This window comes from Camelus ferus, chromosome 9 (assembly GCF_009834535.1).
Source record: "Camelus ferus isolate YT-003-E chromosome 9, BCGSAC_Cfer_1.0, whole genome shotgun sequence".
Classification (NCBI taxonomy): domain Eukaryota; kingdom Metazoa; phylum Chordata; class Mammalia; order Artiodactyla; family Camelidae; genus Camelus; species Camelus ferus.
This window is the reverse complement of record NC_045704.1, coordinates 17,621,018-17,648,993: the sequence shown is the minus strand read 5'-3', so window position 1 is coordinate 17,648,993 and position 27,976 is coordinate 17,621,018. Positions and strand designations below refer to the sequence as shown.

Here is a 27,976-nt window from a genome sequence, read left to right as displayed (position 1 = left end):
GAGCTGGTCTTCTTTTCTCCACTTTAACCCCTCGAAGTTCAGGTGGCCCCTTGGGCTCCGGCCGGTGGTGGGCGGAGGCAGGGGGGGGAGCCAGGGGCGGGGAAAGGGTTGCCCGAAGTCTGGGAGGGAGAGAAGGAGGCAAAGGAGGCAGGGGAGCAGGGAAGGCGGCCGCTGAGCAGAGCCGGCAAGGGGCCCCCCTGCCGTGCCAGGCGGGCAGTGCCAAATCCAGGGAGCCCGGAGTTGGGGGGAGGGCCGAGGGCCGGGGACAACCCGGCCCTGCCCCCTCCCCCGCGGGGTGCCCAGCAACTTCTGAGGAAAGTTTGGCATTGATTGCTCGGTGCCCCGAGGATGGGCAGGGTCCTGCTGGCCTGGTGCTGGGCGCTGTGCTACTGGGGGTGTGTGGCCCCCAAGGGTGAGTGATGGGGGGCCCTGTGGGGCAGGACCACCGGTGGAGGGGCTGGGACAGGAAGGAGAGGAGGGGGATGGATGGCAGGTGTTTTGGGAGGGGGTGGTGAGTCCTGGGCTGGCTCAAGGAGTTTCCTTGGGACGACAGAGAGGGAGACAGGGACACAGAGACAAGCCCAGAGAGGCCAGGAAAGAAAAAGGGACAGGAGAGAGGAACAGAAGGACAAGAAACAGAAACTAGGAGAGTCAGAGACGGGAAGAGATGGACACAGAGAGACAGACAGACAGGAGAAGCTGAGGGCAAGGGTAGGGGCTGGACTTGAGTTGGGGGCCTTGGGGAGAGGGGCTGAGCTGGGGGCTGCCCGGAAAGGAACCTTCTGGAAAGGAGCCCTAAGTCAGGCAGAGGGATGGGGAGGGCTCCGGAGCCCTAGGGGAAAACCCTGGCCACTGTCACCCCCCACCCTCCTTTCCCCCTCGCTGCTGGTCTGTGTGTGCTCCGCCTCTGGGGCTGGGGGCTTTGGCTCTGCCTCCAACCCTGCCATCTCTGTGGGTCTCCATTTCTCTCTCTCCCTCCCCCTGTCTCTGTCTTTCTCTCTCCCCGCTCTCTAGGGGTCTCTGTCAGTGTCTCTGCCTGTGTGTCTCTGTTTCTCTGCCTCTCTCTGTTTTCCTCTGCGTGTCTCTCCCCACTTTTTCCCGTCTGGGCGGGAAGTGGGGGGGTCTCCATCTCTCATTCTTTGTCTCTCCAGGTCTCTGTTCCTTTCTGTCTGCCTTTCTCTGGTTTCTCTCTCTGTCTCTCCTTTCCTGTTTCTCTCCCCTCTCCCTCTCATCCCTTTTTGTTCCCCACCATCCACCAGTCTGATCTGTCAAGCCTCTAGAGACCCTGGGGGAGGACAGGGGAGGGGAGCAGTCCGGCCGGGCAGTCAGGGCGTGGGAGGCTGCCAGGCCCCGGGGCCTCCTTCCCAACAGACGGCGAAGGATGGAGGCCGGACCCAGTCCCCTGGGAAGGCTCCCATCCTCTCCTCAAAGTCTCCACCCTCCACCCCCCACTGAGGTCACTCTACAACTATGTGGGCCTAAGGGCCTGGCGGGGTCCTGGCAGCCGTGGGCAGGCGGGAGAGGTGGAACTGAGGCGTCAGAGGGAAGCCCGGGTTCCTAAGCTAACTCTTCCCCACCTCCCTGCAGGTGTACAGGCTGAGGTGCACCCCTTTGTGGGGAGTCCGGGGAACATCACTGGTGCCCGAGGACTCATGGGGGCCCTTCGGTGTGAGCTCCAGGTTCAGGGGGAGCCCCCCGAGGTGACCTGGCTTCGGGATGGACAGGTTCTGGAGCTGGCCGACAGCACCCAGACCCAGGTGCCCCTGGGCGAAGACGGGCAGGATGACTGGAAAGTGGTCAGCCAACTCAGGTGCCCAGCCTCCCCAACCAGCCACGACCCACATCTCTTCTGACCCCCCACCCCCCACCTCCATCACATGGCGGGGTCAAAAGTCACTTGCAGGAGCCCAACCTGGGTTGGACCCCAGGGTGGCCATCCCGTGGCTTTCAGCCTGTGATGTAACCCTGGCTTTCACTTTCCTCTTCTGTAAAGTGAGTTAATAACACTTCCCACCGCTTAGCTCTTATGAGTTTCCAGTCCAGACCCCTCCCTTTTTCAGTTCTAATGACCCTCTCCCTGTGTCCAGCTCTGACCCTGAACCTCTCCGGCCCTCCTCTTGCCCCCTCAGAATCTCATCCCTGCAGCTCTCGGACGCGGGATGGTACCAGTGTTCCGTGGTCCTGGAAGGAAAGACCTTCGTGTCCCAGCCTGGCTACGTTGGGCTGGAGGGTGAGCCCTGGCCTCAAAGGTCATGGGAAGGCAAGAACCCTGAAGGGTCAGAGGGTGCTGGAGGATTCAGGGTGTCCACTGGGGACACGCAGTCGAGGAATGTCAGAGATCTTGGGGGGGGGGTCAGGCAGCTGGAGAGTCTATAAATTATTGGGGCAGGCCTGGGTGGGATTGTATGTTTGAGGGGAAAAGATATCTTGATTGTTGTCAGATGTCCCGGGGTCAGACGTGGTTGGGGCAGGACATCTGGGGATCAGATAAGGGATCAGAGGCACAATTTAAGCTTCTCCCCCGCTCCTGGGGGCCCCGCTTTTCTCACTGGTAGAGTAGAATAAGGAGTAAGACATTCCAGCAAAGAGACATGAGAGGCTCAGGTATCCTAAGGGTTAGACGTTGGAGTGGGAATCAGACATCAGGACCCTGTGCACTGGGGCTAGAGGTGTCCCGAGGGTCAGACAGAGGGATCAAAGACCCTGCAGCCTACAACTTCCCAGAGGTGAGTCAGACTCCCGGGGGCTCAGAGGGACTCCAGCCTCCACCACCGCCCCTGCCCCCAGGCCTGCCTTACTTCCTGGAGGAGCCTGAGGACAGGACTGTGGTCGCCAATACTCCCTTCAGCCTGAGCTGCCAGGCCCAGGGGCCCCCAGAGCCCGTGGACTTGCTCTGGCTCCAGGATGCTGTCCCGCTGTCCCCAGGTGTGGACCACGGCCCCCAGCACACGCTCCGTGTTCCAGGTGAGTGAGGGGACGTGGCCACCTCAGTGCAGAGGACCAGACCGGATGGAAGGGTCTGCTCGTCCCTCTGTCCTTGTCTGTCTGTCTCTCTCTGTCTCTGAGTCTTTCTGTTTTTTCCTGTCTCTGAGTATCTCTGTCTCTGCACCTCTGTCCCGTCTCTCTCATTTCTCTCTGCCTGCTTTCTCTGTCTCTTTCTGTCTCTCTCTTCTCTATCTCTCTGTTTTTCTGTGTGTGTGGGGGGGGGGGTCTGTCTCCCTGTCCCTCTGTCTCTCTGCTTTTTCTCCTTCCACTCACCCCAGCCTCTCTGAATAGAATTCTTTGTCCTGGGTTTCCTCTGAGCTGCTCTGTGGCCAAGTGTGTGTGGGCCTGATGCCCCTTTGTCAGCCCTTGACCCCAGGCTGGGCACCGGAACCAGCTGTGCCTTCCTCTCCTCCACCTCCTTACAGAGGTGACCCAGGATGGAGAGAGACAGGACAGGGAGATCTGAGTGACAGGAGAAACCCTCCCAGCCTCAGTGGGATCATCCCCTTCTGCACCACATAGATGGGGCAGGACCTGGCTTGGGGTCACTCAGCGGTCAGAGGCAGAGTTGGGGGACCCTGGGCACAGGGGCTTCCCCTCACTGAGGAAAGAGAGACAGAGGAACACAGATCGGGGAGGCTGAGTCAGTCAGAGGCAAGAGGCTAGACATTGGAGGCATCAGCTTCCAGCATCCCCAACCTGCTGCCCCCATCTGCTGGCATCCGGAGGGGACTCCTGACTGAGGGTCTCATAGGGTGGAAGGAGGTGCCCACATTCCCAGCATTCTGGGGGCCCTGAGTATGCAAGGAAGCAGTGGTGACCATGCCGGCCTCCAGAGCGGTGACTCAGGCCCACGGCTCTGGGACCTGAGTCAGCCTGGCAGGACCCTGGAGGGGGAGGGAGATGGTTCCCCCACCCATCCCAGGAAGAGGGAGAAATGGGGGGAGGCACAGGTGTGGAGGGTCTGTGTCTGTATTAGCCCGTGGCAGAGCCATCAGGCAGGGTCTTTGTGTGGGTCTCAGTGTAGGGGGGCGGGATGGGAGGGTCTGGGTGTGTCTCTGGATCTGTGTCTCAGTGGTTCTGTCAGCATCAACCCCTTTGTATGAGGGTGTGCCTTAGTGAGGGCCAGCTTGTGTGTGTGTATGGGTGTGTGTGTGTGTGTGTGTGAGAGAGAGAGAGAGTAGGTATGTTTCTGTTGGCTTGGGTGTGTTTGGGTCTTTATGACATGTTTCTGTAAGTTTCTCAGGGGCTGTCAATGTGTATGTGTGTGTGTGTGTGTGTGTGTGTGTGTGTGTGTGTGTGTGTGTGTGTGATCCACAGGAGGCAGTAACAAAACCCTCGTCTGTCTGGTCTCCTGGTGTATCAGCCCCACCCCAATTGCCTCTTGGTGGAGAACCTGGGGGTTTGGGGTGCTTACTAGCCAGTGTATAGGTGTGTGTCTGTGCTGCGTATGGACATGTGGCAGTGTCTCCACCTTGTGTGCCTGCAGCAGCCCAGTGTGTCTATGCAAGTGTGTGTTTCTGTATCCATCTGCATCTTGAAGAATGTGTCTGAAGCAACCTAGTGTGTCCAGCTGTGTTCTGAAGGTTTCGCTGTGTTCGTGTGGAGCAAGTCAACGTCAGCCTTATGTGTGTCCTGGTGTGTATCTGTTCCTCCACTTCAAACCCCAGCGTATGTCTGCTGCTTGGTGGGTGTATCTCAATCTGCAGGGAAGTTTGTGTTTGTCAGCTTCAGCCTAGGTTTATACAGTGCTGCTAGCTGTTTGTAGTCAATGTGTGCTCCTTTGTGTGTTTATATTAGTGTATGTGTGTGTCTGTGTGTGTGCGTGTCAGTGTCAGCCCAGTGTGTGTACATGTAAGACAGTGAGTGTGTAATGCGTCAATGCGTGTTTGCCACAGCATCAGTCCTGTGTGTAGCTTTAGTGAGTGCTGCCCTATTTTAGTTTGGGGCCAATAACGGCCTCTGTGTGTCGTGTTGATTCACTGTGCGTGTGGAGGAATTCACTGTGGGTGCTGTGTCAAGGAATTTCGTCCGTTTGTGTCTGCCCCTCCAGGATCTGACTCAGGGCGTGTCCCTTCTCTCCTTCCATCCAGTCCATTCCCTCGGAAAAAGCAAAATGCGCTCAGGGGTGGGGGAAGGCGGAGCAGGGTGCAGAGGGGGAGAGGGACGGGACATCTGGAAAGCACATCTGGAGTCGGGCGGCTTGGGTCATGGAGGAAGAGCCCCGCCGGAGGGAAGGGGTCCCAGGCCCCTTCGTAGGTGTCCGTCCCCCCTCCACCCCCCCCCCCCCCCGCAAGGTGCACGCCGCTTGGGCCAGGGAAGGGGGATCCCGGCCCGGCCGGAAGTGCCAGAGCGGGAGGGGGCGCCCTGGTGACTCACGCGGGGGCAGGAATGCTGCGGTCGGAACGGGAACGGGACCGGGACCGGCTCCAGAACCCCCTCCCGCCCCAGGGCTCCTCCGGCGGCGGGCAGCGCCAGCTCCGCGCGGTGACCCTGCCGGGCCCCCACGTGCCAGGTGGCTGGACGGGACCCAGCCCCCCCCTACCCCGGACAGCCGCCCGCGGGCTGGCCTGTCCCTCCCCGGGGCCGCGGGGGCTGCGGCCGGGCACCTGACCTTGGCTGGGAACTGTCGCCCGGGCAGCGGAGCCCAGGAGCTCCCCTGCCCACCCCCTTCCGGCCTCGGCCGGCCGCCTTGCCCTCCTTCCACTCCCTCTGCTGACGGAGAAAAGGAAACTTTGTGTCTGCGTGTAGCCGGGTAGCCGGGGGTGGTAGGAACACAGCACCCGCGCAGAACAAACGCAGGAGACACACACACAAGGGGACAGCATCCACAGTCACACGAGGCCGCAAACACACCCGCACAGGAACACGGACAGACGGACGCAGATCTGCAGTCCACATACAGACTAAAGCCTCGGTCCTTCCCACACCCTGGCACCCAGATGTTGTGTGTGCGCGCCTGTTTCTGTGTGTGACTGTGTGTGTTGTATAGCTCTCTGTGTTGTGTATCTGTGTGTGTCTGCATCTCTTATGTTTTTCTCTTGTACGTGCCTTTGTGTGCGTGTATGTGTGTCTGTCTGTGTCCCCGCCACCACCACACTGGGGTGGGGAGGCAGTCCACCCCCAGACACTCAAAAACAGTTACTCAAGACCCATACACGAACTCACCTACCCATAGAATGACACGTTCACGTTCCTACGTACACACCGATAAACGCTCATAAGTACACTCATGTGTCCACACAAATTCATCCACTCATGCTACAAACGTTTATGGAGCACCTACTGTGTACCAGGCCATTTCTGGCCCCGAGGGGGATACAGCAGGGAACAAAACGGACAGAAACCGATGCCCTGGGAGCTGACATGCTGGTGGAGTTGACACACGGGATGAGGGCCACAAGACTGTCAAGTACACTGTGGTGAGAGGAGTACATAGGGAAGAGGCTGGAGACGGAGGGGAGGTTCCCATTTCCACCAAGGTGGTCAGGGGCAGAGTGATTGGAACAAATTGGAAGTAACAGATGTGAAGGAGGGCTGGAGGAAGCCACGTGGACATCTGTGAGTGTGCTGTTCCAAGCAGAGGGAATGGAAGTGCAAAGTTCCCGAGGTGGAAAGTGTGTTTGGTGTTTGGTACGTTCCAGAGACACCAGGGGGCCAGTGGGGCTGGAATGAATGAGTGAGTGAGTGAAGGGGAGAGGCGTTGGGAGCAGCTGAGCTTATAAATGAACAGACACCTCGACATCCACCCCACATGAGGGCCTGTTTCTTAAGTGTGTGTCTGTTACGTGTATATGCCTCTATGTGTGTCTCTGTGGCTCAGGGTGATTGTGTCTGGGTTTGTGAGTGTATGTGAGTGTCTATGTCTGCGTATGTGTCTGTTTGTCTGAGTATGTGGGTTTCTGTGTGTCTGTGTGTATAACTGTGTGTTGGTGCTGGTGTGGGTCTGGTGTGTCTATGTATATGTGTGTGTTTGAGCATGTATGTGTTTCTCTGCATGTGTGTGTGCCTGTGTGTGTCTGTGTATGTGGTTCTGAGTGTGAGTGTGTGTCTATGGATGTGTGTCTCTCTCTGGGCTGTTAGCTGGCCTTGTGTTTGGGGACGGAGGCCTGTGTTCCCAATGCCCTGCCTCTCCTTCTCACACTCTCCCTTCAAGGCGGTGCCCATGGGGCTGGACTGACCCTGTCGGGGAAGCGTGGTAGGGGGTTGCCCAGCATGGCACGGGAACCCCTCCCTCCCTCTCTGACACTGGGCCCCTCCCTTATGCCTCCCAGGCCTGAACAAGACTGCTTCTTTCTCTTGTGAAGCCCATAACGCCAAAGGGGTCACCACATCCCGAACGGCCACCATCACAGGTGACAGAAGAGGGAGCTGGGGAGCTGGGTGTCTGAGGTTGTGGGGTTTGGGTCAAAGGTCAGAGCTAGGGTAGAGGGCAGAGTGGGGAGCTTTGGGCAAAAGCCCCCCAGGGTCAGTCTCTCCCCTCATCTGTCCACAGTGCTCCCCCAGCGGCCCCGCGACCTCCACCTGCTTGCCAGCCAGCCGACAGAGCTGGAGGTGGCTTGGACCCCAGGCCTGAGCGGCATCTACCCCCTCACCCACTGCACCCTGCAGGTGAGACCTCAGACTTTCCTCGCCTGGATCTCAGCCCTCTTTCCATTCACAGCCACAAGCCCCATCCTCTCCCTGGGAAACCGGCCCCTCCCAGCCATTCGTGTGTTGAGAGGCAGTGGAGCCTCCAGTTAAGCCAGATGTCCTAGATTCAAATCCTAGCTCTGCCAGCTGCTGGCTGCATGAGCTCGGGCAGGTGACTTAACCTCCTTGAGTCTCAGTTCTCTCATCTATAAAATGGGCATAATGGTAGTACCTACCTGGTAGCCTGGCTGTGGGAATTCAATGAGTGAATGCAATGAGTATCCGGGACTTAGGACATATGTAATAGACTTAGCTGCTTTCATTTTTTTTTAGTGTTAATGATATTGACTCTAGCTGGAATGGGAACCATGAGACAGCAGGGCCCCGAGCCATCTCTGTCTTCACTGGGTACCCACAGCCCTGGGCTTCTCCGTCCCAGCCCTGAAGCACCCTGGGTTGTCTCTGTCTGGGAGTGAGTCTGTCTCCCCACTGGACTGTGAGCTCTAGGAGGGCAGGGCTGGGCTGGTTCAGCCACCACTGGGTCCCCATTATGGCCCAGCCCAAGGCCAGACATTGAGGAGGGAATGTTTGCTGGAAGAACACCTGACAGTTTGAGATGGACTGGACCCAGCCTTCGACACTGAAGTTGCTCCTAGTCTCAAGTAAGAAAAACCAACCCCCACACATCTCTGAATACAAAGTCCAGTTCTGGCCTGAAGTTTTCTGAGGTTTGGAAGTTTAAATGAGGACGGGACAGGGCCTGTGAAGGAGATGACAGTAACTAATAATGACCAACTCTGAGTGCCAGCTGTGTGCTAGGCTTCATGTTACAGCTTTGCACACACTCCCTCAAGTGTTTGTGAAATAGGGTCTGTGGATACGCCCATTTTCTGGATGAAGAAACGCAGACTCAGAGTAATTAAACGGCTTGCCCAAGGTCGCAGCCAGGAAATGGCAGAGATGGGATTCGAACCCCTGTATCACGAAACCCAAAGGCCCCCCCACCTCCTTAAAGACTGTTTAGAGCCAGTGCTTGATGAAACAGAAGCCCTGTCCTGGAGACAACTCATTCACTTGTCATTTTAACCCCAGAAACTAGCATCTGTTAATCTTCCCATTTTCAAGGTAAGGAACTGAGGCCCAGAGAGGGGGAAGTGACCAGCCCTCCTCAATGGCTAAAAAGGACAAAACCTATTCAATTCCAGAGGCTGGGCTGATTTGGGGAGACCTCAAATGCCGGGTCAGACTCCAGCTGTACCCCCCAACCCACATCCATCCAGTGTCTGCCAGAAAGCAGAAGTGTGTCCTCTTCCCTCTCCGGGTCTCACTTCCTGCTGTTCATGGGCTTGGGGCTAAGGGTTCAAATGAGAGGGTTACAGCCATCCTATGGAAAAGAGAAAAGAGAAGTGGGAGTGGGTAGGGGGCGGCTGACTGTCTGCACTCGTGTCCCCTCTTTCCTGGCAGAGGTTCCCCTTCCTGTCTGTCGCTGTGGGTCAGAGAGCAGGCTTGGAGACAGCCTCCCCCAGCCTCCTACCAACCATCTGCTCATCACCTCCCCAGGTCTTGTGGTGGTGTCATCTCCCCACGTGGGGGCTGTGTGACTTTGGGCAAGCTGCTGAACCTCTCTGTGCCTCTGTTTTCTCATCTGCAAAATGGGACTAGAAAAAAGAAATTGACCCCATAGGGTGGTGATAAAAAGTCAATGAGGTCATCCAGGAATGTGTTTGGCAAGCTGCTTGGTACACAGTTGGCCCTCAAATGTCAGCTGTTGACAGGATGTGCCCACCCGTTTACGTGCATCGTGTCATTAAACCTCACAGTTTGATAGGTAAGGTCTCTTGGAAGACCATTTTCCAGAGATGACAACTGAGACTCAGAAGTTTAAGACACTCAATCTGGTCCCTCAGCAAACAATATCCAAGCCAAGACTTGGACCCAAGGAATCTGGCTTCAGAGTCTTAAGCAGTAAACTCCTTCATAACACACTGTGCAGTGTAGTTGGGTCTCCTGGGTGTTCCCCAGGGTGAAGGCAGCAATCCTGAGCTGTGTGGCTGTGTGTTGGGGGACTGTGACGGATTTGTGCTTCTGTGGGGAAGGGCTGTACAGACGTCTTCCTCCACTGTGGCCCCTGCCATCCTGATGGTGCCAGTCCTGGGGACCAGGTGGGTGTACCAGCCTGTGTCACTGTGCAGGGTGTGCCAAGTTTGACACTCGTTGCCAGACAAGCTCGCACATACGAAGCAGTTAATGACAAACACTCAATAGGCATAGACACTTCTACAGTCTTACAAGCATCAGTCTACTTAACCCTGCGAAGTAGGGTAACACTGTTGTCATCCCATTTTACGATGAGAAAACTGAAGCACAGAACTAGGGAGTAGTAGAGGCTGGTTTTGAAGTCCAGATCCAATATCTGTGCTTTTCAGCACTAAGCTGCATTGTCTCTCTGGACAGAAGTGTTGTTACTATTGCTGATGTCCTTATATGGACATTCTTATCGTCAGTAGGGCAAAGGTTTTGAAGACAGGATGGGGTTCAGGTCCCAGCTTCATCAGTGACAAGCTGGTGTCCTTGGGTGAGCAATTCCATCTCTCCAAGCCTCAGTGTCCTCATCTGTGTAACAGGGATAAACACAGCACATACTTACAATGCACAGCTGAGGTGAGGGTCAAATGAGTTCAGATTTGTAAAAGGCTTTTCTTTTCTTTTTTGATTAATATGTAACATAAATAATGTGCATAATTTTTGGTGCACACCTAGATTGTTTAACCAACGTGACCAGCCTTCAAATCAAGACGCAGGCACTTCCTAGCTCCCTGGGAGGCTCCGTCAGCCCCTAGAGATGCTCACTCTTCTGACTTCTATTGTAGGACATTGCTTTTGCCTGTGGTCGAATGTCATTGTCATTATTGTTGATGCTGATCGCCTGCCATGCGCTGTGCAACTGTCCTACATTTAATCTTTAAGCAGCCCTGGAGGGCATTTGCTCCTCTAAGCTCCCATTTTCCAGATGAGGAAACTGAGGCTCGGAGAGAGAATGTCTTGTCAGAGGTGCCTTTTGCGAGTGATGACAGAGCCACATCGTGCAGCTGGGTGGTCTCCTTGCTTTGCAAATGCAGGTGCCTATGTTGCACTAACCTGGATTTGTCTCACGCACACACACACAGACACACACCCTGGCAAAGTTGTGTCATTATACCAGGTTCATCACCATCGAGAGTTGTGTGACCACCTCTAGTGACTGCCACCGTGTTTTCGTGCCCCCTCCCTCTCCCCAGGCTGTGCTGTCAGACGATGGGGTGGGCACCTGGCTGGGAGAGCCAGACCCCCCTGAGGAACCCCTCACCTTACAAGCATCCGTTCCCCCTCACCAACTTCGGCTGGAAAGCCTTCATCCTCACACCCCTTATCACATCCGGGTGGCGTGTGTCAGTAGCCAGGGCCCCTCACCCTGGACCCACTGGCTTCCCGTGGAGACACCAGAGGGAGGTAAGAAGGGGCTGGTGGTGGGGAGGCGTTGCTCACCGCCCTGCCGAACTTTGCTTCCATCAGTGTCACCCCCAGCATCTCCTCTCACCCATTTACCCAACGTGGCTTAAATCACCTTCCCATCCAATCCCTGACTCCTCAGCAAGGCCCACTGGCTCCTCTCCCAGACCTCCTCCCTGTGCATCTGCTCATGGGAGGCCTGCGCGAGTGGCCCACGTGCGTGCCCTTCGTACCCTGCTCCCACTTCCTGGGAACAGGGGACGGGGGTCAGGAAGAGGTGGGGATGCCAGCTTCCCCTCTCGCCTGTCCTCCAGTGCCCTTGGGCCCTCCGGAGAACGTCAGCGCCATGCGGAATGGGAGCCAAGCCCTTGTGCGTTGGCAGGAGCCAAGGGCACCCCTGCAGGGCACCCTGTTAGGGTACCGACTGGCCTATCGAGGCCAGGACACCCCTGAGGTGGGTGCTGCTGGCTGGGTTGGGGCAGAGCGGCTGTGGAGGAGGGAGACAGGAGGAGAAGACAGGGCAGACTCAGACAGTTGTGCAGGTTGGGCGCGATCACACTGCGCCCAGGAGAGCACATTCTGGGGAGGTTAAACGGGTCCAGGAGAGGGTTATAAGTCATTGTACAGAGTGTTTCAATAGCCTTATACATTTACTATGATGATTTTACAGCAGATAATTGTATAGCATCTTGAGGAAGGGGTGGCTCCTCCTAATTTGCACAAAAGTACTGTCTGAACGAAAGCTAGCGAGTGGGACCCCTGTGGGGGAGAAATGGGGTGAGAGAGAGGGTTGGGAGTGAGAAGAGGGTGGAGCAATGAGGGTGAAAAGTTGAGAATTCCATTCTTCAACAAAAGTACTGCATTCCACGCGCTATGCTCAGACTGAGGGCATGGCGGTGAGTAAGACAAGGTGCCTGGCCCGGTGGAGCTGGTACTTCAGTGTGCGTGGGGATGGAGAGTGGAGATGAAAGGACCGGCCGCGGGGGGAGAGACAAAGAGTAGGAAGCGGTAGAGGATAAGAGGCTGGAGGTGAGGAGACGGCTGTGAGAAAGATGGGGAGTTGAGGCTGAGGGTGCAGCTTAAGAGTTAGGGGCCTGGGGCTCTACTCTCATGCCCCGTCTGGACGTCCTAGGTGCTAATGGACATAGGGCTAAAGCGAGAGGTGACCCTGGAGCTGCGGGGGGACGGGGCTGTGCCCAACCTGACGGTGTGTGTGGCAGCCTACACCGCTGCTGGGGACGGACCCTGGAGCCTCCCTGTGCCCCTGGAGCCCTGGCGCCCAGGTAACTCCAAAGCTGTGCTCAGCCCCCTTCAGCCTACCCACAGGGACCTTGTCTCTCTCAGACGCCCGTGACTTGCTCCCTGGACCTTTCAGTGTTACCCAAGTCTACGCTTTGTTCCTACGTGGAACATTACTGAGAGCTTCACTCCCTCACCCGTGTCTCATCAGTCTTGCCCTCTCTGAGCTTGTCCTCCCCCTGTCCTTTCTCCTCACAGGACAAGGACAGCCAGTCCACCATCTGGGTAAGGGCTTTTGCACCCCCTCTTCTCCCTTCCTTCCCTCAGTGCTCAGGGAGGACCCCATCACCACACGTACTCTTTGTACATCCCTTTCATGTTTCTCAGACTCATCACTCTAATCCTCTGCTTCTTGGGTTTGTGTGGCCTTTGATGGAGGAGTCTGGAATGGCCCAGTGCATTGTAGGTACTCAGTGAATGGTGGATGGATGGATGGAAGGATGGATGGATGAATGGATGGATGAGTGGATGGATAAATGGATGAGTAGATGGGTGGATGAATGAATAAGTGGGTGGGTGGATGGATGGATAAATGGACAGACAGATGAGTTTGCCCCTCACATCCATCCTTCTCAAATATTTCTCCAACAATTCTCAAACATTCCTCTTACACCCATTGTACCCTCCTGTTTCTAGTACAGCCCACCTCTTGTAATTCAACCTTCTATCCTGAGATATTCCTTCCATGCCTCCCTGCATTTCTCTGCATATCCTTTCTGCACTGATCCCACCTTCCTTTCACATTCATCCCATTATAACCCTTCTTCCTCACACATGACTCCCAAACCCATTGCACACCCACACTGCTCATTCACAAACTCTGTAGACTTTTTACACACTCACCATACATCCCACATTGCAAAGCACTGAGAAACTTTCAGTCCACACTATCCCACATTCTGCAACTCTCCTTGCACACTCGCCTGACACTCCTTACATGTTATCCCTCCGCCCCAGCCAATTCTAACCCAAGCCCGCTTTCTGCACACACCCACACCAAACCCCTGGTGCACTCAGCACATACCAATCCTCCATTCCTTACACTCCCACTTCCACCTTTTTGCACACCCTTTCCACTCATCCCTTGTGCCTCATTTTCCCTTCCCACATCTTTTGCATGCTCATTGCACACTCCTCTCACACTGAAATTACATCCTTACAAATCAGTGCTTCCTCTTGTATCCAGTACCCCTTGAATACCCACATACCCCAAATTTCTCCAACACCCATCCGACACTCTGAGCACACTTCTTTGCATGCCATGCCCTTTTGCACATTTATTTCATTCTCATCCCTCGCTTTGTGAAGACCCTTCGTAGTATTCACACATGCCTCAAAAATATAACCTGGCCGTTTGTCCCTTGAGCCTCACACTCCTTGCATGCTCACCGCACATGCTTCCTGCCCCCATCCTCTGTGCGTGCACCCTCTCCCTACTCATCTGTCTTCCACACCCAAGTCTGCCTTCCTTGCACAGTCATCACTGCATATCACTCACCCTTATACCACTTAAGATTTACTCACAACCATTTCACTCTCATCCAGCCTTCCTTGCAAACTCGTAGCCCATCCCGCACACGTCTCTCACTCCTATCCCACACTCCTTCCACACTCATCACACACTCCCCAGGTACCCAGCCACTCTTAACTCACTGCACTCATCCAACAAGTTTCACGCTTCTCCTTTAATGTACGCTCACGTCCCATCCATTGCCTGCCCTGTGCAGCCCAGCCCAGTCTCCCCAAAGATGGGACTGTAGCCATTACATGCCTCATCAAATACACCCACATCTACCTCCCTGCGACATCACCCTCTTGGGGGCCAGGGAGCTGGAACCAAGACCTCAACCTTGACCTGTCCCACTACCCCCTGACAGTGAGTGAACCCCCAGCCCCTGCCTTCTCGTGGCCCTGGTGGTATGTACTGCTGGGAGCACTTGTGGCCGCTGCCTGTGTCCTCATCTTGGCCATGTTCCTCGTCCACCGGCGGAAGAAAGAGACCCGCTATGGGTGAGCTGGGACCCCGTGGGGAGGGAGGCCAGCGTGGGCTGGGATGGAGAGGCTGGCAGTAGGGAGACCATGAGGAGGCTGGTGCAAGAGGAAAGATTACCAAGAATCAGAACGAGGGCAGGGGTCTGGGGAGTGAACGGAAGGCGGAAGGCAGCAGTGCGAGACAGGCTCAGCAGACCGCGGAGGAGAGGGCAGGCAGGCCTGCGGTTTGAGATGGTGCTCGCTTTCACTGCTGGTGGAAGGAGGGCGTTCCACATCATTCTGCCCTATCCTCATCTCCTCTCTATTCTCCGCTAGAGAGGTGTTTGAACCAACAGTGGAAAGGGGCGAGCTGGTGGTCAGGTACCGTGTTCGCAAGTCCTACAGTCGTCGGACCACTGAAGCCACCTGTAAGTGAACGTCATGCCTCCGTGCTTTGGTTTGGGATAAGCAGTATAGAGATTTGGGCCTGCTGGGCTGGTGCAGATGCAGAACCCAAAAGTTTCTGAAGGCCTTGGAATACTAGGGTGTTAGAACCAACCACAGACCCTAAGAGCAAGAGAATTGTGGAACCACACACAACCTTAGAGAATCTTAGACACAGTAAATCTTAGAAAGACCAAAACTCAGAGCCATAGGATCTTAGAACAGTGTAATGATGCTGGTGATAAAGATGATGATGATGACAATAAAGAAGACGACAATGAGCTGTGTAGGGTGCTGATGATGACAGTCAACCCTAGCACTTCCCAAGTGACAGGTGCTATTCTGAGTGCGCCACACATGTCACTTAATCCTCACAACCTCCCAATGAGGCAGGCATGTTATCCATCCCACTTCATGTGTAAGGAAGTTGTGGCACAGGGTGGTTAAGTAACTTGCTCAAGGCCACACAGCTTGTAACTTGGAAAGTGGGGATTCAAATCCAGGCAGTTTCCCTTTAAGGTCCATCCTCTTAACCGCTTCTTGGAATTATAGAATGTTAGAGAAGCAGAAGATCTTGGCTGAAGAATTATAGGCTCAGTGCTGTAGACTCTTAGGATCTTGAAAGTCATAGAATCTTAGCACCATAAACTCTCAGTTAGAGGATTATAGTGTTCTGGAGGATCCTAGCTAAGGAGGGACCTCAGAGGCCACCCAGTCAAATCTCTTCATCTCTCCAGTTGGGAAAACAAATCCAGAAAGAAAAGGGATAGAGATCTCATCCTAGCTCACAATGAGAAGACTGCCAGGGCCCCAGGGAGATATGAGAAGGGGCTGGGAAAGCCATTTATTGACGAGGGGAAGGAAGCGGAAGTGAGGAGGTCACAGCGATCGAACAGAGTAACACACAGCAGCAGTTCTCAAAGTGTGATCTGAGTCCCCGGGGGTCCCCGAGGCCTTAGCAGGGGGTCCAGGAGGTCAAAACTATTTTCATAATAATTCCAAGATGTTATTTGCCCTTTTGTACTCTCATTCTCTCACACGCACTCCGTGGAGTTTTCCAGAGGCTTCCTAATGTGTGATGATGTCATCAGTCTGTTGGTGGGTGGAACATGGGCTTGTATCTGGGAAACCTATCCATTTTCATTTTTTAAATTTCCAGTTTATTACTTATTTATTTTTCTGGGGGGGGTAATTAGGTTTAATTCTTAACTTATTCATTTTTAATGGAGGTGCTGGGTTTTGAACCCAGGACCTTGTGCATGCTAAGCATGCGCTCTACCACTGAGCTATATCCTCCCCCTTTTTTAAAGGAGGATACCTAGTATGTATAAGGATTCTATTTTTTTTAATTTTTTTTAAATTTTGGGAGGGGGAAGGTAATTAGGTTTTTGTTTACTTACTTTCTTATTGAACCCAGTACCTCATGCATGCTAGGCATGTACTCTACCACTGAGCTATCCCCTCCCTGCTATTTTTTTTTTAGTACAATTTCTGATTGTGTAGGTAAAAGGACTTGGAGATGCCGGGGATCGAACCCGGGGCCTCATACATGCGAAGCATGCGCTCTACCACTGAGCTACATCCCCGTCCTCCGTTTTTGTTTTGAGTAGAGCAAATGTTGGTGTATATATAACCCACAGAAAAGAAAGCTCTTTTCAGCCTTCAGTAATTTTAAGAATGTAAAGGGATCTGAGGCCAATAAATTGAAGAAGTATTGCTACACAGGCTGAAAATGAATAAATACAACTACACACAGCAACTCCATGATGGTGGTCTCGCAGACGTTGTGTTGAGTGAAAGAAGCCAGACACAGAAGAGAACATGTTATGTGTTCCATGTTTATAACATGCCCAAACCGAGAAGACTAACCTGTGGGAAGAGAAGTCAGGAAGGTGGCTGCCTCTGAGAGGGCAGGTCACGGTCTGTTCTTGACCTGGGTGCTAGTTACACTGTTGTGTTTGGTTTGTGAAAAGCCACTGAGCTGCTCACTTAGGACTTTTGCAGATTATTCTTCAATAAAAAGTTAAGAAATATTTTTAACAACTGGTGCAGCAGGACCCTAACAAGTCAGGGTGCCCACTGGTGCGAGATTACATGCCAGGCTCTAACCCTCCTGTTACTGCTCAGGGGGAAGACTCAGGGGGTCCAGGGGAGGAGCTAGGGTAGGGGGTAAGGGTTGCTTAGGGCCATAGCTTATTTTGAATGAATGCAGAAGTATTTTAGTATTTTAACAATGGATATACAGGCATACATTGGAGATATGGTGACTTTGATTCCAGACCACCACGATAAAGCAAATAATGCCATAAAGCTGATCACACGCATTTTTGGGTTTCCCAGTGTATATGAAAATTATGTTTACACTGTATTTCAGTCTACTAAGTGTGCAATAGCATTATGTCTTTAAAAACAGGGGTGGGAGAGTATAGCTCAAGTGGTAGAGCACATACCTAGCATGCATGAGGTCCTGGGTTCAATCCCCAGTACCTCCTCCAAAAATAAAATAAACCAAATACCTCCCCACCTGAAAATTAATTAATTAATTAAAAAACAACGTACATAGCTTAAATTTTTTGAACGGATTTGAGAGTCTGTCTTATTTATTTATATATTTTTTTTATTTTTAGGAGGGAAGTAAGTAGGTTTATTTGTTTATTTACTTTTAATGGAGGTACTGGGGATCGAACCCAGGACCTCATGCGTGCTAAGCATGCGCTCTACCACCTGAGCGACCTCCCCCATAACTTAATTTAAAAATGCTTTCTTTCTTAAAAAAAAAAAAAAAAACACATGCTAACCACCATATGAGCCAATTGTCACAGTAATATCAAAGATCGCTGATCACAGATCACCATAACAAATATAAAAATAATGAAAAGGCTTGAAATATTGGGAGAATTATCCAAATGTGACACAGAGACACAAAGTGAGCAAATGCTGTTGGAAAAATGGGCACCCATAGACTGGCTCAACACAAGTTTGCTGCAAACCTTCAATGCGTAAAAAACATTTCTACGAAGTGCAGTAAAGCAAAGTGCAATAAGGTGAGGCATGCCTATACCCCCATCAGCGAGTGTCGCCCGAATGTCAGCCCTGTTTTCTGTCTCTGTCTACCCTGCCCCACCCCCACCCTCACGCAGTGAACAGCCTAGGCATCAGTGAGGAGCTGAAGGAGAAGCTGCGGGATGTGATGGTGGACCGGCATAAGGTGGCCCTGGGGAAGACCCTGGGGGAAGGTGAGTACCCTCAGCACACACGCACACCCACACACATCTCCCCAAACCATGAAGCCCTTCCCACCCACCCCCAACCACAGGAAATGCAGTCCCCATGGCCCCCCCTGAAGTCACCGTCTTTCTCCGGTCCCCCTCCAGGAGAGTTTGGAGCTGTGATGGAGGGCCAGCTCAACCAAGACGACTCCATCCTCAAGGTGGCTGTGAAGACGATGAAGAGTGAGTCTGTCTATGCACATACATGGGATCCCTGTCCCCTAACCTCACACCCCTTCCCTATGCCCTTCAGGAGGCAGAAGAACAGAAAAAGTACCAGCAAATGCGTCCTACCACAGAGCCTCAGTGCTTCCAGACAGGAAATGGAGTCCATGCCAGGTCCTTCAACAGAAGGAACTTGATATGGGGAGATTACTACAAAGGTGTAGGGAAAGCACAGCAGGGTGCAGAGAAACAACCCAGAGATTAGCAGCAGTATGTCCCTCCAACCCCTAGGCCTGAGCGCAGAGGGAGGAAATGGTGTTAGCAGAGCCCCCAGCCAGGGCCCCTTGGTGGGATTTAGGAATCACAGGGGCTGCTGTGTGGGAACTTGAAACACAAAGGAGACACAGCCACTACCGAGGCAATACTGGAAGCAGAAAGAGAGAGTGAAAGGCCCTGGCCTCTTCCTTCCTCTCATCCACCTGCCAGTCCCCATCGTGCTTCCCATTGGCAAACTCCATTAAGAAACCTTGAGGAAAGGGAGCCTGGGAAATGCAGTTTTCAGGGGCCAGCCCCCTGTGATACATAGCAGAGCAGGGAAAGGTTCAGAATGAGGCCCACCTGGCTTCACCATTTACTAGCTGTGTGATTTCAGGTAAGTGACTATCCGTCTCTGAGCCTCCCATTTCTTAAAGCTCAAAAAGAAGATCCTAACGTCCCTACTTCCTACAGTGTTGTGAGGCAAAGCACTTAATGCTGGTGGTGGCACAGAGTACACACAATTAATATGGACTGCAACCATATTATTTACATCACCAGAGAGGGTGAGAGCTAGTCCAGAGTCACACAGCACAGGAAGTCCAGGGCCACATCCTTTCCACGCAGGGAAGAAGCTTAGAGGGTCAGGATGGAGGTAAGGGAGGAATGGTCCTTTCGGAATTGCAGGGGCTAAAAGCTTGGGTTATGGAATCATCACTCATTTATTCATTCATTATCAAGTGCCTCCTGCGTACCAGGTTATGTTCCCGGCCTGGGTGTGAATCCCAGCTGTGCGGCGCTGGGCAAGTCACTGACTCTATGAGCCAGTATCCCCAGTTGTAAAACGGAGACATTCATACGGATCCCCAGGGCTGTTGGGAGAGTGCTGGGAACTCACACGGACCCCGGAGCCAGGACCCCGGAGCCAGTCGGCCTGGGTTTGAACTCTGCCTATTCCTCTTGCAAGCTGTGTGTGCCTGTAAGCAGGTTCCTTAAACATTCTCTGCCTTGGTTTCCCCATCTTTAAAATGGGGGAAATAATAGAAGCACCTCAGAGGATTAGATGAGTGAATACATATAAAGTGCTAAGTACAGAACCTGGTACTTACTGATCATGCTTGATGAAGAAGATGGTGATGCTGAGGAGGATGACGATGAAGAGGAGGAAGAGGGAAGGAGTCCTCCCTCCCCTCCCCTCCTCCTCATCCACCTTCCTTTCTTCCCCAAGTTGCCATCTGCACAAGGTCGGAGCTGGAGGATTTCCTGAGTGAAGCTGTCTGCATGAAGGAATTCGACCACCCCAACGTCATGAGACTCATCGGTGAGGGAGGGGCTGACTTAAGGTGTCTACAGGCCCCGTGGAGGCCACACCACAGGGGAGACCCCTCCCTCTGGCCCTGGGAAGATGAAACCTCCAGGCTTCCTTTCTCCCCACTCCCTGAGAGTCAGCAAGCTCCCCCCTTCTTCTCTCCCTCAGCTTGGAATGTGACCTCTGACCTTCCCCAGAAATAGCTGAGGTCCCCAGGAGGGCTCGAGAAACATCCCTGGGAACAGTGCTGGAAATGGTTTCTCTGAAGCATGGTCCTTGCCACCAGCGCCCCCGCTCCCCAACAGTCTGGAGGCCCGCTTTGAGCGGGAGGGAAGGACAGAGGTGGGAGAGGGGATGGCTTCCCCTTCCTTCTGCTCAACCCCCATGACGAGGCTGCCTGGGGGGACTCAGGCGTCTGCTTCCAGGGTTCCGAACGGGAGGGCTTCCCAGCACCTGTGGTCATCTTACCTTTCATGAAACACGGAGACCTACACAGTTTCCTTCTCTACTCCCGGCTTGGGGACCAGCCAGTGGTGAGGGCATTTGATTGTCTGGCCCACAAGTTAACGAACAATAAGCAAGTTAACAAATCAATAAGCGAGATAATGTAAGTGCTAGGAAGGAAATAAAGAAGCACGAGTGACAGGGAGGCCATGCAGTTAGTTTGGGTGGACAGGGAAGGTCTCACGGAGGAGGGGACCTTGAAAGAGGAGTCAGCTGGTGGGAGGTGGGGAGATCTGGGAGGAAGCAGTCCTGGCAGAGGGCACAGCGTGGGCAAAGGCTCAGAGAATGGGCACAAGCATGGCTTGTTTTAAGACCGGAAAGTGAGCTCCCGGTTGGAGCATATGTCGAGGGTAAGAACTGTAGGAGATCAAGACAGAGAGGAAGGCAGGAGGCGATGGTGACATGGCGCCATGTGGTAAAGGGGTTGGATTTCATTCTCAGAGCCACGGGAAACCATTGCTGGGCAGAGCTAGGCCCACATGGGAAGGGAGGGAGGTAGAGGGGAGGGATGGATCTCGGGGCCTCTGCTGACCTCATCTCCCTCCTGCCCTGGCCCCCCAGTTCCTGCCCACTCAGATGCTGGTGAAGTTCATGGCAGACATCGCCAGCGGCATGGAGTATCTGAGTACCAAGAGGTTCATCCACCGGGACCTGGCGGCCAGGAACTGCATGTGAGTGTCCAGCCTTCCAGGAATCCCTCTCCTTCAGGGAGCCCCCTCCCTCCTTCCCAGGATGGAAGAGGGGCCCAGGCACACTGGCCCCTCTGGCAGGTCAGAAATCAGGAGTGGTCAGCAAGGAGGTTGGGGAAGGCTTTCTGGAGGAGGTGGGCCCTGAACTGAGATCCTGAAGGAGTATTGGGATGTGAAGAGAAGAGGCCAGAGGGCAGGCTCAGTGGGTAGCGTGAGATGAGCAGAAGGGCAGAGGTGACGATGAGGCTGGTGACATTTAGGCCTCATCTTTGCCCTCCTCCATGCTTAGTGACTCACTTGGGGCTACCTTTGGGGAGGGGCCACATCGAATAAGGAGACCAGACCCCCTGCCAGTGGACAAGCAGAAATTAGGCCAGAACCAGGGCTAATGTGAGGGTGTGTGTTTGTGTGTGTGTACATAGGCTTAGAATACTGGTCTCATTACAATGCTGGACTCAGAAATTGGAGCTAGAGAATCTTCTATAAGATGTGCAAATGTTCACAACTCTTGGGAATATGGAAATTTCTTTATTCCTCTCCCCTTTTTATTTTGAAAATTTCCAGATCTATAGAAAAGGAGAAAGACTTGTGCAACTAACACCCATGCACCCTCCTCCTTGAGATTCTGCCAAATTTCTCCTCCTCTTTCTCTCACCCCTCAACCATTTGAATGCAAATTGCCGAGAGGGTAACTAACACTCCACCCCTAAATCTTCAATAGGTATCTCCTAAAATAAGGACTAGATCACAATTCTGTTATCACACCTAAGAAGATTAACGATCATTCTGTAACTTAACCTACTATCCAATCCATATTCAAATTCTTCCAGCTGTCCTCCAGAATATCTTTTAGGGCTATTTTTTTCCCCTGAGCCAGGATCTGTGAAAGGTTCCCACATTGCATTTGCTTGTTACACCTTTTTGGTCTCTTCTAACCTAGAACAGCCTCCTCCAGCGCCGTCTGGGTATATTTTTGTGGCATATTCTTTTGTAAGAGATCAGGCTGGTTGTCTAGTAGAATGTCCTCTATCTAAGATGTGTCTGTTTCCTCTTGGTTGCATTTGCCTTGTTCCTCTGTTTCCTGTATTTCTTGTTAACTGGAAGGTAGGTCTAAAGGCATGAACAGTCTCAGTCAAAATGGAAGTTCTTTTATTTCTGTAACTTGGGCTGACCCTAGTCAAGTCCCCAGTGTAACAATAACATCGAGAATCAGAGTGGACAGTCTAGTGTCCCGCCTGTGCCATGCTTTCTGTTAAGTTGTTAAAATATTAAAATACTCCCTTACCAGTTGGCAACTGGCCACTACCCCGAGCTTCCCACATTCTCCGTAGACACCAGCTTAGATGCCTGAGCATCACCCATCTCCATTCCCTGCCGCGATCCTTCAGACCCCCCACCCCCGACCTCCAGGGCCCAGGACATTAGGGGCCTCCATGGTCTGTTCTGGTTGGTCAATGCCCAAGTCCACCACTCTGGCTAGAAATCATCAATTCTTAAAAAAATAGAATCCCAGAAACTCAAATGCAAGAATCAGGGAGGCTTCTATTTATATAAAGCACAAAAACAAGCACAAGTAATCTATGCTGTTGGAAGTGGAGATCTTGGTCACCCGGGAAGGGTAATTTCAGGAAGGAAGGACTGGGAACCTTTCTTTCTCATTTTTAAAAAATCGATGTCTAGTTTATGTGCACTAAAGTACACACATCTTATGTGTGCAGTTCAGTGAATGTTTACGTGTCTATAGACCCAGTGAACAACCACCACTAGATCAATATAGAGAACATTTCTAGGCCCCGGCAGGCTCTCTCCTGTCTGTTCCAGCTGCTGCCCGCAAGGGGTGACCACTGTTCTGGACTTTTGTCACCATCAACTTCTGTCACCTGATTTTAAATGTCATATACATGGAATCATGCAATTTTCACTCCGTTGTATCTGGCTTCTGTTGCTTAGCATAATGTTTTTGAGATTAGTCCATGTAAGTATAAGTATATCGTTGTACGTATCAGGAGTTCTTTTTCTTTGCTGTGTGGTATTCCATTGTACAGATTTTCAAGGCTGTTCTGTTTCTTTATCTGGGTGCTGGTTATGTGGGTGTGCATGTGGAAATTCAGTCAGCTGGTCACTTAAGATTTGTGCATGTTTCTGTATAAATATAGTATACTTCAAAGAAACATTTTTTTAAAAACCAGAGAGTCAAGCCCAAGGAGCCTGGGAAGGACCTTAGAATCTGGCAAAAAGCCAGAGATGGGCGGGCCAATAGCAGCCCCTGTCCCACCCACGTTTTACAGTTCACTCCTAGTCTGGGCCAAGGCCAGAGACAGATCCCCATCCCCAAGCAGGACAGCCAGGGCAGGAGATGGAGAGTGAGGGTGGGCTTCCTGGTGGAGGGGGCTGGCGCCGTGACCCTGTTCCTCTTCCCGACCTGGGCAGGCTGAACGAGAACATGTCAGTGTGTGTGGCAGACTTTGGGCTCTCCAAGAAGATCTATAATGGAGACTACTACCGCCAGGGACGCATCGCCAAGATGCCAGTCAAATGGATCGCCATCGAGAGCCTGGCTGACCGCGTGTACACCAGCAAGAGTGACGTGGTACGTGCCCCCCTGGTAGGAGTAGGGAGCAGTGAGAGAGCATGGCCTAATCACCTCACATTGCACCGGGGCTCACGGGGACATGAGGGCTTCCCTGTGCAGGGGCCTGTCTACATGGACCACATGTGGCGGGCATCTGTGAATGGTGGTGTGGACACACTGGGGGTATGGGGTTATGTACTGGCCCATGTGTGCGTGGTGACAGGTTGATGATACATGGGACGTGTGGACAGTTTAGGTTAGGAGAACCAGTGGTAAATACTTATCCCTGTGTATAATCAGGGTGTAGAGCCAGCCATGAGACCATGTGTCCACGAGTGTATAAATGTGTGCATGTGTGAGCATCTCTGTGTGCATACAAGTTGTCTCTGTGAGTGTGTACCTGTACCAAAGTATTTCTGTGAATAGCTGTGATGCACCCACAAAGCTCACTGTGTCCACATAAGTGCGGGTGTGCCCATGAACCTGTGTGTTGGGCGGGGGTGTCTTTGTGCAGGAGACACCCTCTAATTCTCTCCCCTCCGCCCCCCACAGTGGTCCTTTGGGGTGACGATGTGGGAGATTGCCACACGGGGCCAAACCCCATATCCAGGAGTGGAGAACAGTGAGATTTACGACTACCTGCGCCAGGGAAACCGCCTGAAGCAGCCCGTGGACTGTCTTGATGGACTGTGAGGACCCTGAGGACACCCTCCCTGCCAATCCTAGATTTCACTCTAAAACCCTGAGCTCCCCACATGGCCCCAGCATATCCAGAACCCTCGAAAACCTGCACAGAATCCCTCAGACTGTTGAGGAACCCCCTGCCCCCTCACCAATGCTCTGCAGGAACATTCTAGCCCATGAAGTATGAATTAGCAAAAGGTGCCCTTTCCTCCTTTGCTTTGTGTGTGGAGTGCAGGCTGGATCCACCCCCACAGCCAGGCATCCGTGTGCAGGAAGTAACTACACGACCTCAGTGGCGGCCCTGCCTCTGAGACCCCCTACTCCTGAGGAATTCTAATTCCTCCCACACTCCCGAGCACCCACACTTCCCCCATGTGCTCTTCCACATCCAGGAGCCTCTGCAAAACCCTTATAATGAGCTTCTCCAAACTCTCAGGTCTCCTCTGTGATGTTCTCAGGATCCTTTCCGGTGGTGCTTATCAAACTTTGCTGTTTCATGAAACACACACACTTTGGGGGTAAAGAGAAACTGTCACTTGGGTCAGAAAGGGACAGCCTGGGGCTTCCAACTCCCCAGGTCCTCCTTGGGAGCTCCAAGAGCTGAGGGGAGTAAGAATAGCTCACATTTCTGTAGAATTTACTAGAAGGCACTGTTTTAGGCGCTTCACATGAATTAACTCATCTGGTCCTCGCCCCAGCAGTATGAGGTAGGTTGGCCCCATTATTATTCCCATATGCTGATGATGTAACTGAGGCCCACATAAAGGGCAAATCGTTTGCCAAAGGCTGCATAGCTTATGTATTAGTTATCTGCACCCCAAAATCCAGTAGCTTAAAACAACAAGCATTTATTACCTCACACGGTTTCTGAAGGTCAGGAATCTAGGAACAGCTTAAAAGGGTGATTCTGGATCAGGGTTTCTAATGAAGTTACAGTCAAGATATCAGCCGGGGCTGCAGCCATCCAAAGGTGGGGACTGGAAGATGGAGTTCAAGGTGGCTCACTCCCATGGCTATAAGCAGGAGGCCTCGGTTCCTTGCCACGTGGAGCCCTCCATAGTGCTGCTTGAGTTTCCTCCTGACATGGTGGCCGGCCTCCCCTAGATGAGCATTCCAAAAGATACAGCCAGGAGGAAGTCACAGTAGCTTTTACAGCCTAATCTCAGATGTCACACACACCATCATTGCTGCCAAGTCAGAATCCAGTGACCAAATCCAGCCCACACTAGGGAGGGAAATTAGGCTCCATCTTTTGAAGAGAGGAATGTTAAGGAATTCAAGCATGTATTTTTCAAATTTAATTAATTACTTATTTTATTTTGTTTTTTATTGAAGTGTAGTTAACTTACAATGTTAGTTTCAGGTATACAACAAATACAACAAAGTGATTTGGTTATACACCCTGCATACATTTTTTTTTCAGACTCTTTTCCATTATACGTTATTACGAGAAATGGAATATAGTTCCCTGTGTTGAGCACATATTTTAAACCAGCACAGTTTGCAAAGCTTTGATTCCAGAGTCTGTTCTGGGGAGCCACACTGGGAAGCTCCGCCCTAGCAAACCCTCACAAGAACATCCCCCTATATCTAGAGAGGTTTCCCAAGACTCTTTCCAGCTCCTGAGTCTGTTCCAGGAGCCCCCTCAGAAATTCTTGAGAATCCCCAAATCCCCATAGATGCTCACAAACTGCTACAGTTCCCTACACTTCCATGAAATGCCCCCAGTCCCCTGAGGGTCCTAAAGTGCCCCCAAACTCCCAGAATGTTTCCCTTGTGAGCCCCTGCTCAGTCTCCCACCCCTCATTCTGCTGCCTTAGGTATGCCCTGATGTCCCGGTGCTGGGAGCTAAACCCTCGGGACCGGCCAAGTTTTGCAGAGCTGCGGGAAGATCTGGAGAACACGCTGAAGGCCCTGCCCCCGGCCCAGGAGCCTGATGAAATCCTCTATGTCAACATGGATGAAGGTGGGGGTCATCCTGAACCACCTGGAGCTGCTGGAGGAGCTGACCCCCCAACTCAGCCTGACCCGAAGGATTCCTGCAGCTGCCTCACCTCAGCGGAGGTCCATCCTGCTGGACGCTATGTCCTCTGCCCTTCTACAGCCCCCGGCCCCACCCTGCCTCCTGACAGGAGCTCCCCAGCAACCCCAGGGCAGGAGGATGGCGCCTGAGACAGCCTTCCACCTGGGACTCCCTCTCAGGACCCAAGCTAGGCACTGCCACTGGGGGACCCCCCACTTTCCCACTCTAAGCCTTACCCTCAACCGCAACCCTCTCTTCCTGCCTATTCCACTTCCATCCCAGACAGATCCTCTCCCTTTTCCGCACCTTAGTGTCCCCCTGTGTAAAAAGGAAGGGGTTGGGTTGCAATCCCTAAGCTCTTCCCCCCAGGTCTAACATTCCAAGATGCTAGACTCTAAGGTTTAAAGAGTCTAGATTCAGAGGTTCTACGTTTCAAAGATGAGTCTTTGCTTCTAAGGACCTGAAATTCCAAAGTCTCTAATTCTGAAGTGCTGAGGTTCTAGACATGGAAGTTCTATAAAGCCCATATTCTAAGGCTCTGAGATTCTATGGCTCTAGATGTTTCTGGTTCTAAGAATCTTGATAAAGCCTGCAAGATTTTAGGTTCTAAAATGCTAAGATTCTAATTCTAGGATCTAAGGCTCTATGATTCTAGATTTCGTTTTTCTGGAGTTCTGAGACTTTAGGGTGTAAGATTCTAGCTTCGACAATTCTAAAAATTCTATAATTCTAGACACGGAGGTTCTAAGGACTAATGCTCTCAAATTTGATGTTGTAAGCCTCTTCGAGTATAAATCATCTGGCTATTAAGACTCTAGACCATGAGGCTTCAAGATTTGATATTCTCAAATTCTAAGATTCTAATGATGGCCAATTATAGGTTCTAAGGCTTTATGATCCTCGAAACTCTTGTTATGAGATTCTGGATCCTAAATGTCTAAGATTCTAGAATCTGTAATTCAAAGGTTCTAAGAGTCTAAAGATGAAGGTACTAAGGTCTAAAGTTCTAAGATGTGATGTTTTAAGACTTAGTCTAAGAACCTAGAGTCTCTGTGTCTAAGATTCCAGATCATATGCTTCAAGATTCTAGACTATTAAACTCTAAAATTCTAATGTTGTTCTGTTCTGTGTTCCAAGGCACTGTAGATTCTATTGATCCATGATTCTGATCCTCGGCATCTACAGTGTAAGACTCTACAGTTGGTTGTGACTAAACAGATGTCAACGTTCTAATCATTTCTAATTTTGGACACCTTTAAGTTCTATGTTGCATCCTACCTTTCTAGGATTTTAGTTTCGGGTCCAAGAATTCACAATTCTAAATCTTAAGAGTCTGGGTGCTGTAGTTCTTAAGATTCACACGTTGTAAGTTCTACAGGTCTCCGGGTCTAGATTTCCAAGGCACGCTATTCCAAGGTTCTAACCTTACAATATTCTTTGGTGTGACCTTTCCCCCTCTTAGCCACCTCTGCTTCCTCCTCCTGCACGTAGGGGTGTGCCCCCTGAAGCATGTGCAATGCATTAAGGATGCCTCCTTTCCCCAGAGGACAATCCTTTGGGGCCATGCTGCCCCTCTGAGCCAGTCTCTCATGCCCCCTATATGAGTGTGGACTCTGGCACCTCCAAAGGGGCTCAGATTACATAAAACTTTGTAACCGTGCTTCTGTCTCCTCTTGTCTCCACTCA

General features: G+C 52.3%; 1 protein-coding gene and 1 non-coding gene across 3 annotated transcripts; one reads left to right on the top strand and one right to left on the bottom strand.

Moving 5' to 3' along the window:
• The first annotated feature begins 96 nt into the window (after positions 1-96).
• Positions 97-27,950, top strand: AXL (AXL receptor tyrosine kinase). 2 transcript variants are annotated; one of them, XM_006189820.3, is made up of 20 exons: positions 99-412; positions 1,588-1,810; positions 2,130-2,230; positions 2,788-2,964; positions 7,260-7,340; positions 7,481-7,596; positions 10,896-11,106; positions 11,421-11,560; positions 12,239-12,389; positions 12,604-12,630; positions 14,283-14,415; positions 14,713-14,804; positions 17,961-18,056; positions 18,195-18,272; positions 19,738-19,830; positions 20,230-20,351; positions 20,884-20,993; positions 23,442-23,601; positions 24,136-24,272; positions 26,088-27,950. In XM_006189820.3, the coding sequence occupies exons 1-20, from the start codon at positions 349-351 to the stop codon at positions 26,437-26,439; spliced, it is 2,664 nt and encodes an 887-aa protein (XP_006189882.1). In that variant the 5' UTR covers positions 99-348; the 3' UTR covers positions 26,440-27,950. The 2 variants fall into 2 exon arrangements, with proteins under 2 accessions (XP_006189883.1, XP_006189882.1); XM_006189821.3 differs by lacking the exon at positions 12,604-12,630 and having other exon boundaries at positions 97-412.
• On the bottom strand, positions 16,335-16,406 carry TRNAA-CGC. The gene has a single exon. It is a non-coding gene; the product is annotated as a tRNA-Ala (tRNA).
• Positions 27,951-27,976: the final 26 nt, after the last annotated feature.

Bases quoted from the DNA above. Each gene is read 5' to 3' on its own strand.
- AXL (XM_006189820.3), top strand. From the start codon at position 349: ATGGGCAGGGTCCTGCTGGCCTGGTGCTGGGCGCTGTGCTACTGGGGG. The intron at 413-1,587 runs GTGAGTGATGGG...ACCTCCCTGCAG, and splicing joins GGGGTGTGTGGCCCCCAAGG to GTGTACAGGCTGAGGTGCAC. The intron at 20,994-23,441 runs GTGAGTGTCCAG...CGACCTGGGCAG, and splicing joins CTGGCGGCCAGGAACTGCAT to GCTGAACGAGAACATGTCAG.